Genomic DNA, 15,176 nt, shown 5'->3' with positions numbered 1-15,176 from the left:
TATGCTTGAAGTTAGTGGAGGCCTAAACATGTTGACCTTTCGATGTGAGCTTTTGATCAACTAGCTGTAAAATTGGCTTAGAGCTCTAATTATGAGAGCAATGAGGAGTTTTAATTATTTTCCAAAGCAGAGAACAAATATCCTGAGCCAGATTTACATCTTATGAGACTCTTCTGAAGAAGTAACATTTCAAGAGATTTAACCCAGTTACTTTCTAAAATTACAGTCAGTTTTGTTATGACTTAGAAATATAAGTACATCAGAAATATCCTGCATAAAATAATAAATGCTGACTGGTATTAGGGGTAACTATTTTCTCAGGTCCCAATATGTTATGGGTCATGACAGGACTCAATAAGAAAGATAAAGTCACAGAAGAAATGTTAGTTACTTATTCTCTCAATGAATATTTATTGTACTTACTATGGAACAGACACTATTTCATTGTTGGGGAAAAGAACAGAGAACAACACATAGACCTTATTGTTTTGGTGTTTATAGTTCAGAAGAAAAGACAGGCAATAAGTAAAAAATGTAAATATATGATGTATCTAGTAGTGTTACATGATATGAAAATAATGGAAAACTACTTTCTTTTCTAATGAAAGACACAGTTTTAAATAAGGTGATCTGAAAGATGAGCTAACAAATGAACAGAGATTGAAGAAGGATGAATATGTCTAGAAGATAATGATTCCAGGGAGCAAATACAGTATGTGCAAAGGCACAGTTGGAAGTTGTGTGTTCAATCTGTTTGGGGAAGAACAGGAAGACCGATATGGCTGGAAGAGACCAAGTGGAGACAAAAGTAGTAGAAAACGTTACAAATGACCAAAGCAGATCTTGTTGCACATTGCTGAAAAGTGGTCTGGTATTTCCTTATGACTTCCTTCTCATTTGGCTGGTTTCTTTCAATAAATCTTTCATAAGAATATAAAGAAATGCTTTTCCCTACACGAGCATTTAAAAAATATATTCAGTTCACAGTAAAAAGTGGGTGCATGACATTTTCAGAACCGACAGGGTAGAGAGATAGCCAAGGGCCAATCACGGGGGGCTGTATACACATGTATAGACCTAGGATTTTATGATTCTGTTTTTGAAAGACTGATGAGAAGAATTTATTTTTGCTGAGTGGTCCACTTCATTCTGGGAAGGACTTTTTCTTTTAAGAAGGAGCCCCCTGGAAAAGTTTTTCCTATCATGGGATTCGATTTCCCTGACCCTCTACCAGCCCCACATCAACTCCCACTAAAATAAAAGTTGTAAGTAAGGGGATTTCCAAAGTGCTTGAAGTTCATCTTTCAATGTCAGCCTTTACTTATGTTTCTATTGGGAGGAAAAACCCTTATATCATATAAACTTTACTTGTAACACACAGAATTAAAAAAAAAATTATAGTCATATTGCAGTAGGAAAAGGAGGATGTTGGTTCTGAAATTTTCATGCACTTTTTTTTTTCACTGTAAACTATAGATATATTTAAAGTGCTAGTGGAGGAAAAACCTTTTAAAAATATTTTCATGAAACATTTGTTGAATGAAGTCAGACAATTGAAAAGGAAATAATAAAAAAAAAAATACCAGAAGACTTTGTAGCAATTTGCTGAATCTGCCATATCTACTTTGGTCATTTGTAAATCTTGAATATACCAAAGAAAGTTGACCAAGAAACTCATTCTATAACAGTGTGAAACACTTTTTATTGATTGTAGTGGTAAATATTAGTAGACAAAAAAATATGTTTTCTGAAGTGTTTTTCTTAATAAAATGTGTTCATCATCTGTGGTGGGAATAATACTTTAACCAGTCCCTTCAGTTTGAATATTTGAAATATGATTTTTAATATGGACTACATATTAGACATTCACTATTGATTGATACTTTAGACAGCAAATTGAAAAGTCTGGAAAGTGAACATGTAAAATCAGTAATTCTGTAACGTATAAGATTTAGTCTGATGTTCAGGCATAGTTGAACTGTGTCTGCTCAATCCGTTGTATTTTTCCCCCTTGATATTCTGCACTACACCTCTTGAATATTAATGTATTATAATCTATACCACATAGAAAAGCTGTGCTAACTTTCTTACTTACCTTAGATTGTTTCAGTCGAAACTCCTTATCTCTCTGCATTCTGTACTGGTTAATTTCTGCCATGGCTTCCTCCTTAGCTTGCTTCAATCGCTTCTCTTTCCCTGAATATTAACAGTGGCAAAGGAGGAATGAATTTTTTAATCGGAATTTCAAACTTCAATTCTAAAAAAATAAAATAGGTGAGGTCTACATTGTTTTCCTGATAAATTTCTCTAAAATGGTGAAGTTCATTAAAGAACAATATTGAAAAACACCTTACTTTTTCAATTGCGTTTTTTAGAGCATGGAAATGACAACTTTCTTTCACACTTACATGTTTAAATAAAATATCTGCCCATTTACTCACAGCAGTAACAGCCAGAGAACAGATTTTAGCTGTCACTTACTCGGAAAGACATTATTTGGTCAGATTTTCTGTCCTGATTTGCTGCCAGGAATACTTCAGTCCACACCAACTGGATCCGATTTAACACTGGCAGATCTCCAAAAACACTACAAACATGCAACTCAGACTCTATCAAACTGACTTACAGTTTTTTAAAGCATTTTATTGGGATTTTTTTCTTAGCATTTGTTGACTCTAGAATGTCTGATTAAGCCCCACAGCACATCAAAGTAGGTATTTTTTTGTAGTAGCTTTCTCTGAGGGGGACTTGAAAGTGGCTGTAAAACCAATTGTGTTTAATGGTTAGGAGACTTAGTTAAATAGCTCTCTTTTCTTTTATTAAGAGCAAAGGTGTAAGCCTTAAGCCAGCAGACAGCAATGTAGATGAAAGTTTCAGACAAATACAGTGCTGCGGGGATCATTAGCTAGACACATGACTTTTTTTTTGACAACCAGAGTAAATTTGGGGGGGTGGTTATAGACTAATATTAATTGCTGCTATGCCCCCCAGCACCTTCAGGGGGTTAGGTACTAATGCTTTGTGGTCATTAAAACTTTAAAGAAACTCCCAACTGTATTAATTTTTTTTTTTATCTGAACCCATTGTCCTTCAATTTCAGTTAAATGCCTTCATTCTTTTGCTTATTTAACAGTTTCTCTGATAGTGTCTCAAGCTTTTGCTTAGAATTTTTGTCAACTGTTTGTTACATTGTGCAGACCTTGAACTAAGTAAGCGTGTTCTCATTAAGCAGCGTGAAAGAAAATCTTAACATAAACTTCTGTCATCCACATACATACATGTTTGTTTGTTTTTTTTTAATTTTTTTTTCAACGTTTATTTATTTTTGGGACAGAGAGAGACAGAGCATGAACGGGGGAGGGGCAGAGAGAGAGGGAGACACAGAATCGGAAACAGGCTCCAGGCTCTGAGCCATCAGCCCAGAGCCTGACGCGGGGCTCGAACTCACGGACCGCGAGATCGTGACCTGGCTGAAGTCGGACGCCCAACCGACTGCGCCACCCAGGCGCCCCTACATACATGTTTTTATATGCCTTCACTTTTACATACCTCTGTAGCATTTGAGTGTAAATGGTTCCCGAAGCTCTCTCCCTGCTAAGCATCTGGTGTTTTGCCAGTTACTGTACATATATGCGGAATGAAGATAGATTTCCCGAGTTACAAACTGACGTGTCTCTTTTAATGCCTATTGTCCTTGAATGGGACTGAGTAAGCCTCATGCAGAGCAGACATTTAGCTACGTCTTTACTCTCTATAAAACCCAAGGTCTGGTGAAAATTAGTGCTCTTCCGATGCTTGAGGCTTAACGGAACATTAACAACACTGCTTACTTTTTTTCTACTTAGTTAATGCTCATTATCATTTTGTATTTACAGTTTCCTTAATTCTCCACATTTCTAACCATTTTGTGGCAGCTAAACACTATTCACGGAACAACTGCACAATATGTTGATAGGGGAAACTATCCCCTGATCCTCAGCCTTCTTTCTTATCGCGGCTGTCATTAACATTAGGACAAACATATATTTAACGTGTATTAACGTTTTGTTGGTAATAATGGGTTGTAGGATTCATAATCACTTATAAAACAAATGACCTGAGACGTCACTACTCTTCCACGTTAATTACATAATATATAAAAATATTGGGTTCAAAGTCACAACTCTAGTACATTAAAAAAAAAAAATAATAATAATAATAGGAAAAGCTCTGTGTGCCCTACCCTGGAGCAGAATCCAGTGCTCTACTTAAAAGGCTGTATATTAGCTCCATCATACAGTGACAGGCTCAGAGTGTGTCTGTGATTCCCCCGTCATGGCACCAGTCACCTGCTGGTTCTCATTCAATTAAATAGGAGAGCCACAGGGAAATTGCTGCTGGCACAGCCATTTTCTGGACAGACTCAGCAGCTGCCGCTGTGTGAGAGCCTGCATATGCTACACCTGATTTAATCCAGTGGAAGAAACTGGAGCCTAAAGCCTGCTGTTTGACTAGAGGTGAAGCAAAATGCATGCATGAAATCAACTTCCATTAACCTCTAGCTTTCTTCTCTGTCTGTGTAGGAAGATTTCCAAATTTTAATATTATGCCTTATCTTCTTAAGCATTAAAAGTATTCTGGGACCTAAGAAGCATTTAGGTTTATATTCTTATTTCTCAATACTGTCTGTATCAAACATAAGGACACTCATATGGAACAGTCCAGCTTTTAAATATGACAATCAAATATTTGGTCCCAAACTTCCTACAAGGTCATACAGGCTTATCAGGCCCAAGACTTGTTTGCTTTAGAAGACGTGGTTATCTTATACTACTAAAGCAGGTGCTCCAGAGTTGTGCAGGAAAGGATGGTTTTGATTTGTCCATCCATTTATTCATTCATTGTTTATTGAACACCTACTATACATTCTGCATAGGACTACAAATAGAAGATAGAGAAATGCACATGGTATGGTCCTTGCACGAATACAGTGTAATTTGGAAATGTGTACATGGTGCTCTGGCTTCCAAGAAGAAAATGCAAAATACATAAAATTGTGAAGGATACATGTAATCAAGTAGGAAAACAACGGAACATATGTTTTGGTTCTGTTTGTTCCATGGCAATTGAAAATCACACATTTATGGAAATTCTCATTACTTAAATTCTAGACAATCAGTGCTTGCCATCCATCCCAATAGTCATGTTATGTCTTATGTTATTAGGGTAAGCAGGGGCGCCTGGGTGGCTCAGTCGGTTAAGCGTCAGACTTCGGCTCAGGTCAAGATCTCCTGGTTCACGAGTTCGAGTCCCATGTCAGGCTCTATGCTGACAGTTTGGAGCCTGTAGCCTGCTGCGTTTTCTGTGTCTCCCTCTTTCTCCGCCCCGCCCCCCCCCAATTCTGTCTCTCTTGCTTTCAAAAACAAATAAAACATTAAAAAAGTTTTTTGGGGCGCCTGGGTGGCTCAGTCGGTTGGGCGTCCAACTTCGGCTCAGGTCATGATCTCGCGGTCCATGAGTTCGAGCCCCACATCGGGCTCTGGGCTGACAGCTCAGAGCCTGGAGCCTGTTTCGGATTCTGTGTCTCCCTCTCTCTCTGACCCTCCCCTGCTCATGCTCTGTCTCTATCTGTCTCAAAAATAAATAAATGTTAAAAAAAAGTTTTTAAAAATTATGTTATTAGGGTAAGTCAAAATATAAACAACTGGACCCAGATATGTAGAATGAGGGTCAGAGGAGGCTGCCAAACGGGGTCAGGGGAGACTTCTCAGGAGGGGATGATTGAGCTGACTTTTTAGGCAGGACGGCAATGGGGATGAATATTTCATTTTGGAGATTAGAACAAAGCACAGAGACCCTTCCTAAGCTAGTTTTGGACACTCTTTGTAAATGGCTACACCTTAATAAAGGTATTCATTTTTTAGACATGTGGCTTGTCATGCAAATATGCCCTACATTCAACATGCCCTGATTGAGATATTTTACGGGAAATTTTGTGGAAGGGAAAGAGAGGGGGAAAGATGTTTGAATTGATTTCCAGGTGATTTGTAGGAAAAGAATTAAAAACTCAATTTGGGCAGGTAAAACTCAATTTGGGAGGAGGGAGTGCAATGTGAAGGATGGGATCTCCCTGGTTTTGTGGTTAGGAGAGGCCATGTAAATTGAGTGTCCCAAATGCGAATGAGCCCTTGAGACACAGAGACCCTGTTCTGTTGACTGGATTGTTATATTGGTTTTGGAATTTGTTCAGGGATGAGGATGATGGGATGTCTATTATTATTTCAGAAGAGAATCAAAATTATACACTAGGCACAACGGCAGTAAGATATTAGAAGCTTTGTAACCTTAAGCAAATTAGTGTGTCTGCGCCTGAGTTTTCTCATCTATAAAACAGATTTAATAATTTACCGCAATAAGTCATTAGATGTTTTAGGAAAAAAAAATGTAATTAAAATGCTTGACAAAGAACAGCTATTTGATTATTTTTAATCATGATTAGGAAAATGAGCCCAGTTTTTAGGGAACTTTGATTAAGAACAAAGATAATTAATACAATGTGAGTTTGAGGAAAAGTCCTGAGGCTGTCACTAGAAAAGCCTCTGTGGGCTTCCCTGAGGATATCCAAATGGAGATAGTTAAGGCATCTGGACAGACAAGTTTGGATCCAGAAGCAAGTTCTGAAATGGATGCCAGTCGTCTGGGTTTGTACATGTGCTAGTCATAGGGATAGGATTTGGACTGCAACCAAGGGTGAGTGTACAGAATGAGGAGAAAAGAGAGCTAAGGTCTCAAACCGGGAGGCTGCCAACATTCAAGAGATAAGAAAAGGAGGAGGACTCTCAGGAAAAGCCTGAGAGTTAGCGGTCAGAGGAGTAGGGGAAATCAAAGAAACATTCAAGAAGGATGTGGCCAACAATGTCAAATGCTACAGAGAATGGAAAAAAGAGACATTTAAGCAACGAATATTACTGAATATCCTCTTTGTGCCACATGCTGTTTCTAGATCTATAAATACAGCAGTGAAAACCATAAACAGACCAACTTTCTATTCTCATGGAGCTTGTAATTTGAACGTATTAGGTGGAGATAGAAAGCAGAGAGTTTAGGGGCACCTGGGTGGCTCAGTTGTTTGGGCATCCGACTTCGGCTCAGGTCATGATCTCATGGCTCGTGAGTTGGAGCCCCGTGTTGAGTTCTGTGCTGACAGCTCATAACCTGGAGCCTGCTTCGGATTCTGTGTCTCCCTGTCTCTCTGCCCGTCCCCCACTCATGCTCTGTCTCTCTCTCTCTCAAAAATAAATAAACATTAAAAAAAAAAAAGAAAACAGAGTTTATGATATGATAGTGATAATAAGTGCTATGAAGAAGAAAGAAGGAGCCTAAGGGATAGAGAGATGGTGTTAACTTAGGTAAGCCTTGTCTTTGGGATGAAGTGATATATGAACAGAGACCTAAAAGAATAAGACAATTAGCCATGCAGCTATCTGAAGGGAAAGAACATTCCAAGTAGAGGCAACAGCAGATGCAAAAACCTTGGGTATGTGACATGCTCGAGAAGAAGCAAAACACTATCATGGCTGGAAGAAAGAGAACAAGATGACTGAATGTTAGGAGACGATACTAGAGAGGTAGCAGTGACAGCAGGTCACACAGAGCTCATGGGGCACGATAAGGCTTGTTTGGTCCTTGAGATGCTAAATTCATGAAGGGTATTTAGCAAAGGTGGGGCATAACACTATATATGATTTGAAAGAATTTCTTTGGCCGGTGTGGTGAGAATAGATTGTAGGGGCAAGAGAGAATCAGGAAGACCAGTTTGCAATCTATTGCAATAGTTCAGATAAATGTTAACGATTGCCGGAAATGGTAAAGTAGCAGAGGAAGTAGCAAGAAGCTATATATACTTTGAAGGCAGAGTTGATGGATGAACATGAGAGAGAGAGATAAGGCAATGATGACTCCAATATTTGATTTTGGGAATAGAGTTAAGGATGCAGTTTAACTGAGATGCCTGGTAAACAACTAGCGATGGTAGTGAGAAGGCTGATGTTCGCATGACTTTGGAGATTGAAGAAGCAACCAGGGCTGGAAATAGCAAGTTTAGGAATCATCATTTATGGAGCTGGTTTTTAAAGCCATGGGTTAGATGTGATCACATAGGCAGTATCTACAGATATAGAAGAAAACAGGTTCAAATTGGGACTCCAACTTTAGAGATTAGAAAGATGACAGATAGCCAACTGTGAAAGTGGTGTCCCAAGGTCAAATGAAGGAAAAGTTTCAAAGATGAAAGAGGGATCCAGTTGTGACCGAGATATCTAATTAATAAAAAGGTTAACAATATTTGTGGTCTCGGCAAAGGGAACTTTGGTGGAGTTACAGTGACAACAATCTGGTTGAAGAGGGTATTATGCTAAGTGAAATCCGTCAGGCTGAGAAAGACAAGTACCATATGATCTCCCTCATATGTGGAATCTAAACAAAGCCACAAATGAATAAATAAACAAAAAGCAGAATTAGAGCTATAACTACAGAGAACAAAATCATGGTTGCCAGAGGAAAGAGTGGTGGGGGGATTGGCAAAATGGATGAAGAGGAATGAGAGAGACAGACTTCCAGTTACGGAATGAGTAAGTCACAGGAATAAAAGGCACAGCATAAAGAATATACATAATGATATTGAAACAGCGTTGTATGGTGACAGATGGTAACTACCCTTGTGGTAAGCATAGTGTAACGTATAGAGAAGTTGAATCCCTATATCGTACATCTGAAACTAATGTAGCATTGTGTGTTAGCTACACTCAAATAAAAAAAAAATAATGAAGAGAAATTTGAATAAAAAAAGGTAGACACAAGGAATACAGGCACCTTTTAACAAAAGGGAACAAAGAAGATAAAGGCTCAAGACAGTCAAGTGGATTTGACAGAAGATGTTGTGAGTTCAGTTGTGTCCTTCAGAAGGATATGTTTAAATGCTAACCTCTGGTACCCGTGAAGGTGACCTTATTTGGAAATAAGGTCTTTGCAGATGCAATCAAATTCAGATGAGGTCATACCGAATTAAGATGGGGCCTACATCTTATAGGAGTGTCCTTATAGGAGAGGGAAATTGGGACATAGAGACAGAGGCACAGAGAAGACACATAAGGGAGAAGGTCTGTACTTACAGAGGTAAAGATTAGAATGATGCAGCTCCAAACTAAGGAAGGCCAAGGACTGTTGGCAATCACTGGAAGCTGGAAGAGAGGCATGACTGATTCTTCTCCCTTAGTGCCTCCAGAAGGGATCAACCATGCCAGCACCTTGTGTTTGGACTTCTGGCCTCCAGAACTGTGAGAGAATACATTTCTGGTCTTTTTTTTTTTTTTTTTTTTTTTTAACCATCCTGTTTGTGGTAATAGTCACAGAAGCCCTAGGAAACTAATACAGGGGCGCACAAGAAATAGACTGAAGTGCCAGCTGACCACTGGAAGCAAGGCCAGGTATCCACGTGCGTGGCAGGGAGAGTAGACATCCAAGTGAATGAGCCACCTGACAAAAATATGCATGAACAGAACAGAGGCTACCTTACTTGATGTGAAAACAAAGAGCACTTTGTGAATGGAGATTGCGGTCTGTTACGAATAGCCATTTTTATTCTGTTGTGCAGAAGAAAAACAACAACAACCTTCCTTGGCTTTTGGGGATTGTGAATAGTATGATAAAACCAACCTGGTTCAAAGAATGTCATTATTTTGCTCACTTGCTACAAACATTGGATGAAGTCATGTCACCAGAAAAACAGAGCAGCAGAGCTCCTTTGGTTACACAGTTTCTCTGCCGAATTCTCTCTCATTTCATATCTCTCATTTCATATCTTTGCTTCCTTGGTATTTCTTTTGCAATTCTTTGTACTTGTATTTTCCTTATTTAAAAAAAATCGTTAGTAGTTTTGTGTAGATTCTGGATTGAATATAATCAATTGCTATTCCTAGATGAAAATGTTCTGTGGCTGTTTTAATATGTCCCACTTGAAGAAATGAAAGTCCAATATACTTACAAATACCCCATTAGTCTGTGGACTGTGAAAAAAAAAGAGAAAAAATTTACAGGCCTACAAAACACACAAGACAGGGCCATGAAATTCTAATATAACAACTTTTATTTTATTAGTTTATTAAAAGCCATGTCTTCATGAACCAAAGTATTCACTTGCATAGAGAAGAATTTATTAAATCAAATCAAGGTGCTTGTTTAAATAATTTGGAATATCTGTCTATTTGGAAGCAAATAGGCAATTAGATGATTTAAAAAAATATTTATGGTTGGTGTCCTATAGACCCAACACAAACGAATCTGCATTATTATATTAGCTGATGTATCATCAAAGTAGATCGTCAAAATATTGTCTTAACTATTTATTTTGCGCTAAAGTATAATTCAGAGAGGCCCTCATAGAAGATTGTGCTTCAGAGATCAGTGGAGCTCTATTATTCTGCTGTACTTTTTGACAGAATTCTTTTTATTAAGTAGTGGAAGAATATTCATAGTTAACATTTATTGAACACCTACTATGTGCCAAGTAGTGTTTTAAGTCCTTTATACATATTAACTCAGGCAATCTTGAAAATTCCATGAGGCAGATAGTGTTATCTCCATTTTGAGGCCAAGGAAACTGAGACACAGTGAGGTTCAAAGATAATCTGGCCAATTCACCCACCCAGTAGGAGGCAAAACTGGATTTGCCACCAGGCAGACCAGATCCAGAAAGCGAGCACTGACCACACCATCTTGGCAGAAAATTCTAGGTGTGTCCTTCACTTTTATTAAGATTGTCTATTGCTTTTAGAACATTTTAAATATACCTACTTGTTCAATTTCTCTCATGTTCAGATTTGAACATTTACATTGTTTACCACATCTTCCAATCTATATTCTGTAATACAAGTTCTAATTTTGAGTTAAACACTATTTTTGTCAGCTGCCAAAGTAGATAGACTGAGTGTTTATTTGTGAGAAAGGCTATGGTTCATCTTTGGAAATAATTAGGGATTATGGATTCTCTATGTGATGCTGAGTCACGTGTATTTGAGCATTTCAAAAGAGCTGTAGAGTTTTCCAAGTTTCAATGGATGCAAACGGAATAAATGCTGATCTCATAACAAGTCATAATTGCAAGTAAAAATACCATATATTTCAGAGGAACACAAGTCTTTTTTCCTCCTATTGATGATGGTAGCTTGAATTTCTAATCTAATTCTGTTGAAAGTAGTTCAGTTGCCCATACCTGGAACTCCAGGACAGGTCTGATGTTCTGTTGTAAAATATGTAACTTGCCTTGGGCCCACACACTCACTTTTATGTTTTGATTAATGCACAATTTTTAAGGCAGAAGGTGTTAATTTCAAGTAAGATAATTTAAAATAGTGCCAAACTACTGTGATTCCATCTAAAATCGACCTAACAGAAAGACTATTTTGCACGTAAAAATTTGTGTCTTAACTGATAAATATAATCAGTAAACACAGGCCAATATCTGAGCTTTTCTAGCCATCTACTAGAGGCAGTCCAACTCTCCCTCATTACAGGAAAAGCTGACCCAGAACTAGCAGCAGTTGTTAAAAAAAAAAATTAGATCGTCCTAATCTTTTATTCCATTCTCTTATTTTTATTCTTTATAGTAATATATAAGTATACATATTATGTTAGTTAAAAATAAAAATAACTATTTTGATTATACTCTATCTTAGGTATAGTTTTCTGATCCTTAAAACATCATGGCCATCTATCTATCATCTATCTATGTATTTATCTATCATACGTATGGCATATATATAAACATATATATATCTGATATTTATATATTTCATATATATATCTTGTATTTCTATCTAAAAAAGAGTCAAACTCAGAGATGTGGAAACATAAGAAAAAAACCAATGCTTTTTCTACTCTGTTGTTTCACAGCCCAACTTTTTGAGTCTGCTCACCATTTTCCCTCACATCAGCCCAGCCACAATGTTCTCTCGTGATCGGTGAGTGTCTTGAGAGCAGAGACCTGTATATTTCATTTCCAGAGACCTAACAACCTTCAGGAGAATTCCTGATACATCAAGTCTACAAACTCTTATCTATATCCCTTAAGGCAAAGCATTTATACCTCATATTGTATTATACCTCAGCAACTTCACTGAGCTCCAAGGCAGTCCTTTTTAATGGAATATATTAATATTTTTGCAGCATTATATATAAATATACTACCTTACTAATCTTGCATTTTTCTAAAATGATTAACATGTGAATGGCCATTGTTTTTTTCCCCCCTCTCCGTCCTTCCCTGTCTCCCTCTCCCTCTCTTTTTCTCTTTCTTTCTTTTACATATATATTAAGGAGTCCTTCCACGTGCGGATTTCTGAGAAGCTTTCACATAAATGGATTTAACAAAGAGAAAGTGATCCTAGACTTCCCATGATGGTGGCCACTATTGCGATGTATTGGTTTTCATCTGAAACTATTCTGTCAGATATTCAAATGAATTGCTTTTTGGGGGGAAAAAAGTGAAATATATGGGTTTACAAAAATGATGGCTATCTGTACCTCTCATGGCATTATTCCTTTCTCCTTTTTATGTTCATTTATGCATTTGTCTCACTAGAATTGTTTACGGAAGAGTCTAGGTCTACTCATTAGTGTATATAACAAAATGGCTTGGAAACAGTAGGCACTCAATAAATATTTACTAAATTAAATAAATTAATAAATTACAAAACCAGTGAAATATGAGAAAGGTGGCAAAATAGCAGGTACAAAAGGTAGTATTTTATTTTCTACAGAATGCTTGAGAAGTCAGTATGACGGGCGCAGTAACTGAAGTTGTAGCCATAAACTGTTACCTGCTGATAGCTACGTAAGAAAGCAGCTACTATCTGGAGAAAACTGTCCTTAAAGCCTATGCTTTCTGAGGCAAAGAGGACAGACTGACATTCTCTGTAAAATACAGCGCAAAGGTTGGTTGTGGAAAGAACATTTGAAAAAATATTTTCCAAAATGTTTTTATGGCCTGCATACTTATGATTACTGGTTGCATATTGGCTTGAATATTTATGATTGAAGACCAAGGGAAAAAGTACACAAGTACTTCAAGTTACTGGCAAATCAAATGAATGTTTTGTATGAAAATAAGATAATATGTGGTTTACAACACTGCCTTCTGGGGAAGATTGTCCAAGGACAGCATATTCGCTCGCCGAAAGGCAAACAAGGTTGGCTTTTATTTTTACTATGAAATCTGTGTCTAGAAAGTTTTGAGTGGTCCTCTCCTCCAAACAACTTGCATGATTCACAAAGCCTTTCTTCTCGAACGGCTTTGCAAAAGACACACTGGCAAAAAGCAACTGAATCATATGATAGTATTAATGTGCTCAATATTGTAATTTTGCTTTTTCCATGATGAGGAAGCAAAGGTAATGCAATTCTAACATCTTAAAATAAGTTGGCCTTCTGTTCTGGAAGTTCTAAATGTGGTTAAAAATTTGCATAAAAGATAAGGAAGTTTTCTACACTGCTTCGATCAGCAGGTCCTTGACTGCTTTGTTTTCTATAAAATTACTCTGCATTCATACCATTTTGCAGTCATTTGCATGGTTTGTTATAGAAAAAGAAATGGAGAAGTAGGTAAAGTTTGTCTTAAGTTTTTCTCCTTCCTTTTCTCTTTGAGCACCTTCCACATGATGAAGTCCTCCTTTTGCCGCTGTTGGTACTTACATTGCCCACCGCTCAAGAGATCAACTTAAGAAAGAAAAATGATTTTACCTGTGATCAAAAAACCCTGTGGAATGAGTACTGTCTCGCTCCTGGTCTCCTCTCTTGCATTATAATGCACTGTTACAGCATCCCATTCCATACATCTAAACAAGCTTTTGCACTACGTACCCTGTTCCTATCACTCTATTCACCCAAAGAGTTGCATCAACATTTTTAAGACGGGGCCACTTCTTACTGAATTTTGAATCTAATTGCAGGGGCAAGACATGTCATTAGGAAGAAGCTAATAGACACAAATTATTATAGATTAAATAATAATGTGATATGAAACAGGATAGTGGAAAAAGCATAGTTCTTATTCCTAAATTTGAGTTGTTCATTGACAACATGTTAGTTTATTCATTATGAAATTATGAAAGTTTTGTATAGTGCAGTTGTTAAGATCTTCTCTGTACTATTTGTACTATGTGTGACTTTAGGCAAGTTGCCTAATTTATCTGAGCATCACTTCTCCTCTTTGCCAAAAGAGTTGGTGTGAGTAAATAAAGTAAGAATTAAGCATGGTGCCTGCGTGATATTTTCTATCTTTAAAATATGACCTTTGGCAAATGATGAATTCTCAGTTTTTACATACATAATGTGGAAATAATAGTAACATCTCATTCATATGGTTGTGGTGAATATCAAAGAGCATAGGAAGGGGGTTGACATTTACTGAGATCATTCTGTACTAATATAGAAATGCATGACTACATAAAAAAAAGTTAGAAAATGAGAATAAAATGGAAATATTTAAAAAAATATTGGCAGTTAAAAGCCAATATTAAAGAGGGATAGGAACCAACTGTTAACTGTTACTGTCACAATTTTATAGGAACAGAAAGCTGATGCTTACAGAGGGTAAGTAATTTGCTCACGTTCACTCACAAGTAGATTCAGTCTGGAAGTTGTCTATCTCTTAACCGTTTCACAATATTGAGAAACTGAGGCGTGGCAACATTAAGGAAGGTGCAGAGACAAGCCTCAAGGCCTTGTCTCCTTGTAAACTCAATGTCCACTGTCATTTCATTTAGCACATGACCTCTTTGGAGGATCTGGGTTAGAGAACTTCGTCCTCTGGGTAGCCAGAGGGACATATGACTGGGTAGTTTCAGTGAACTGGCCAAGCTTTCTGAGGGTGTGGTGGAAACAGGGTTTGAAGCAGTCTGTCTGCCCCTAAAGGCCCATGCTCATTTCATTGCACCCGCCTCAATCATTTTGTGACAAATCCCTTATAAGTAAGCAGGACGGAGACTTACTCTTCTTGGCTTCCTCTAGCTTGTCCTTGGCCCTTTTTTCTGCCTGAAGGAGCTGGTGGATCCCCTGAGACTGGCTGGTCATGGCAGCCTGCTTCGAGTTAGGTGGCTTCTGTGAAATCTGGCAAGTGGCACATCTATTTATCCTTTAAGAAA

At 37.6% G+C, this 15,176-nt stretch overlaps 1 protein-coding gene across 2 annotated transcripts in view; it reads right to left on the bottom strand.

Annotated features, from left to right (window-relative positions):
- Window positions 1-15,176, bottom strand: part of ATP6V1G3 (ATPase H+ transporting V1 subunit G3) — a 25,477-nt gene extending 10,301 nt beyond the window's left edge. The window contains exons 1-2 of one of the 2 annotated variants that reach the window (XM_045456649.1): window positions 15,024-15,176; window positions 2,096-2,196 (exon numbers count right to left, since the gene is read on the bottom strand). In XM_045456649.1, coding sequence (XP_045312605.1) covers window positions 2,096-2,196; window positions 15,024-15,105 — 183 coding nt within the window. In that variant the 5' untranslated portion in view covers window positions 15,106-15,176. The remainder of the gene's footprint in view (window positions 1-2,095; window positions 2,197-15,023) is intronic. The other variant, XM_045456648.1, reaches the window with a different exon arrangement.

This window comes from Leopardus geoffroyi, chromosome C3 (genome assembly GCF_018350155.1).
Source record: "Leopardus geoffroyi isolate Oge1 chromosome C3, O.geoffroyi_Oge1_pat1.0, whole genome shotgun sequence".
Lineage (NCBI taxonomy): Eukaryota > Metazoa > Chordata > Mammalia > Carnivora > Felidae > Leopardus > Leopardus geoffroyi.
Note: the sequence above shows the minus strand (reverse complement) of the source record. Positions and strands in the feature narration are given on the sequence as shown.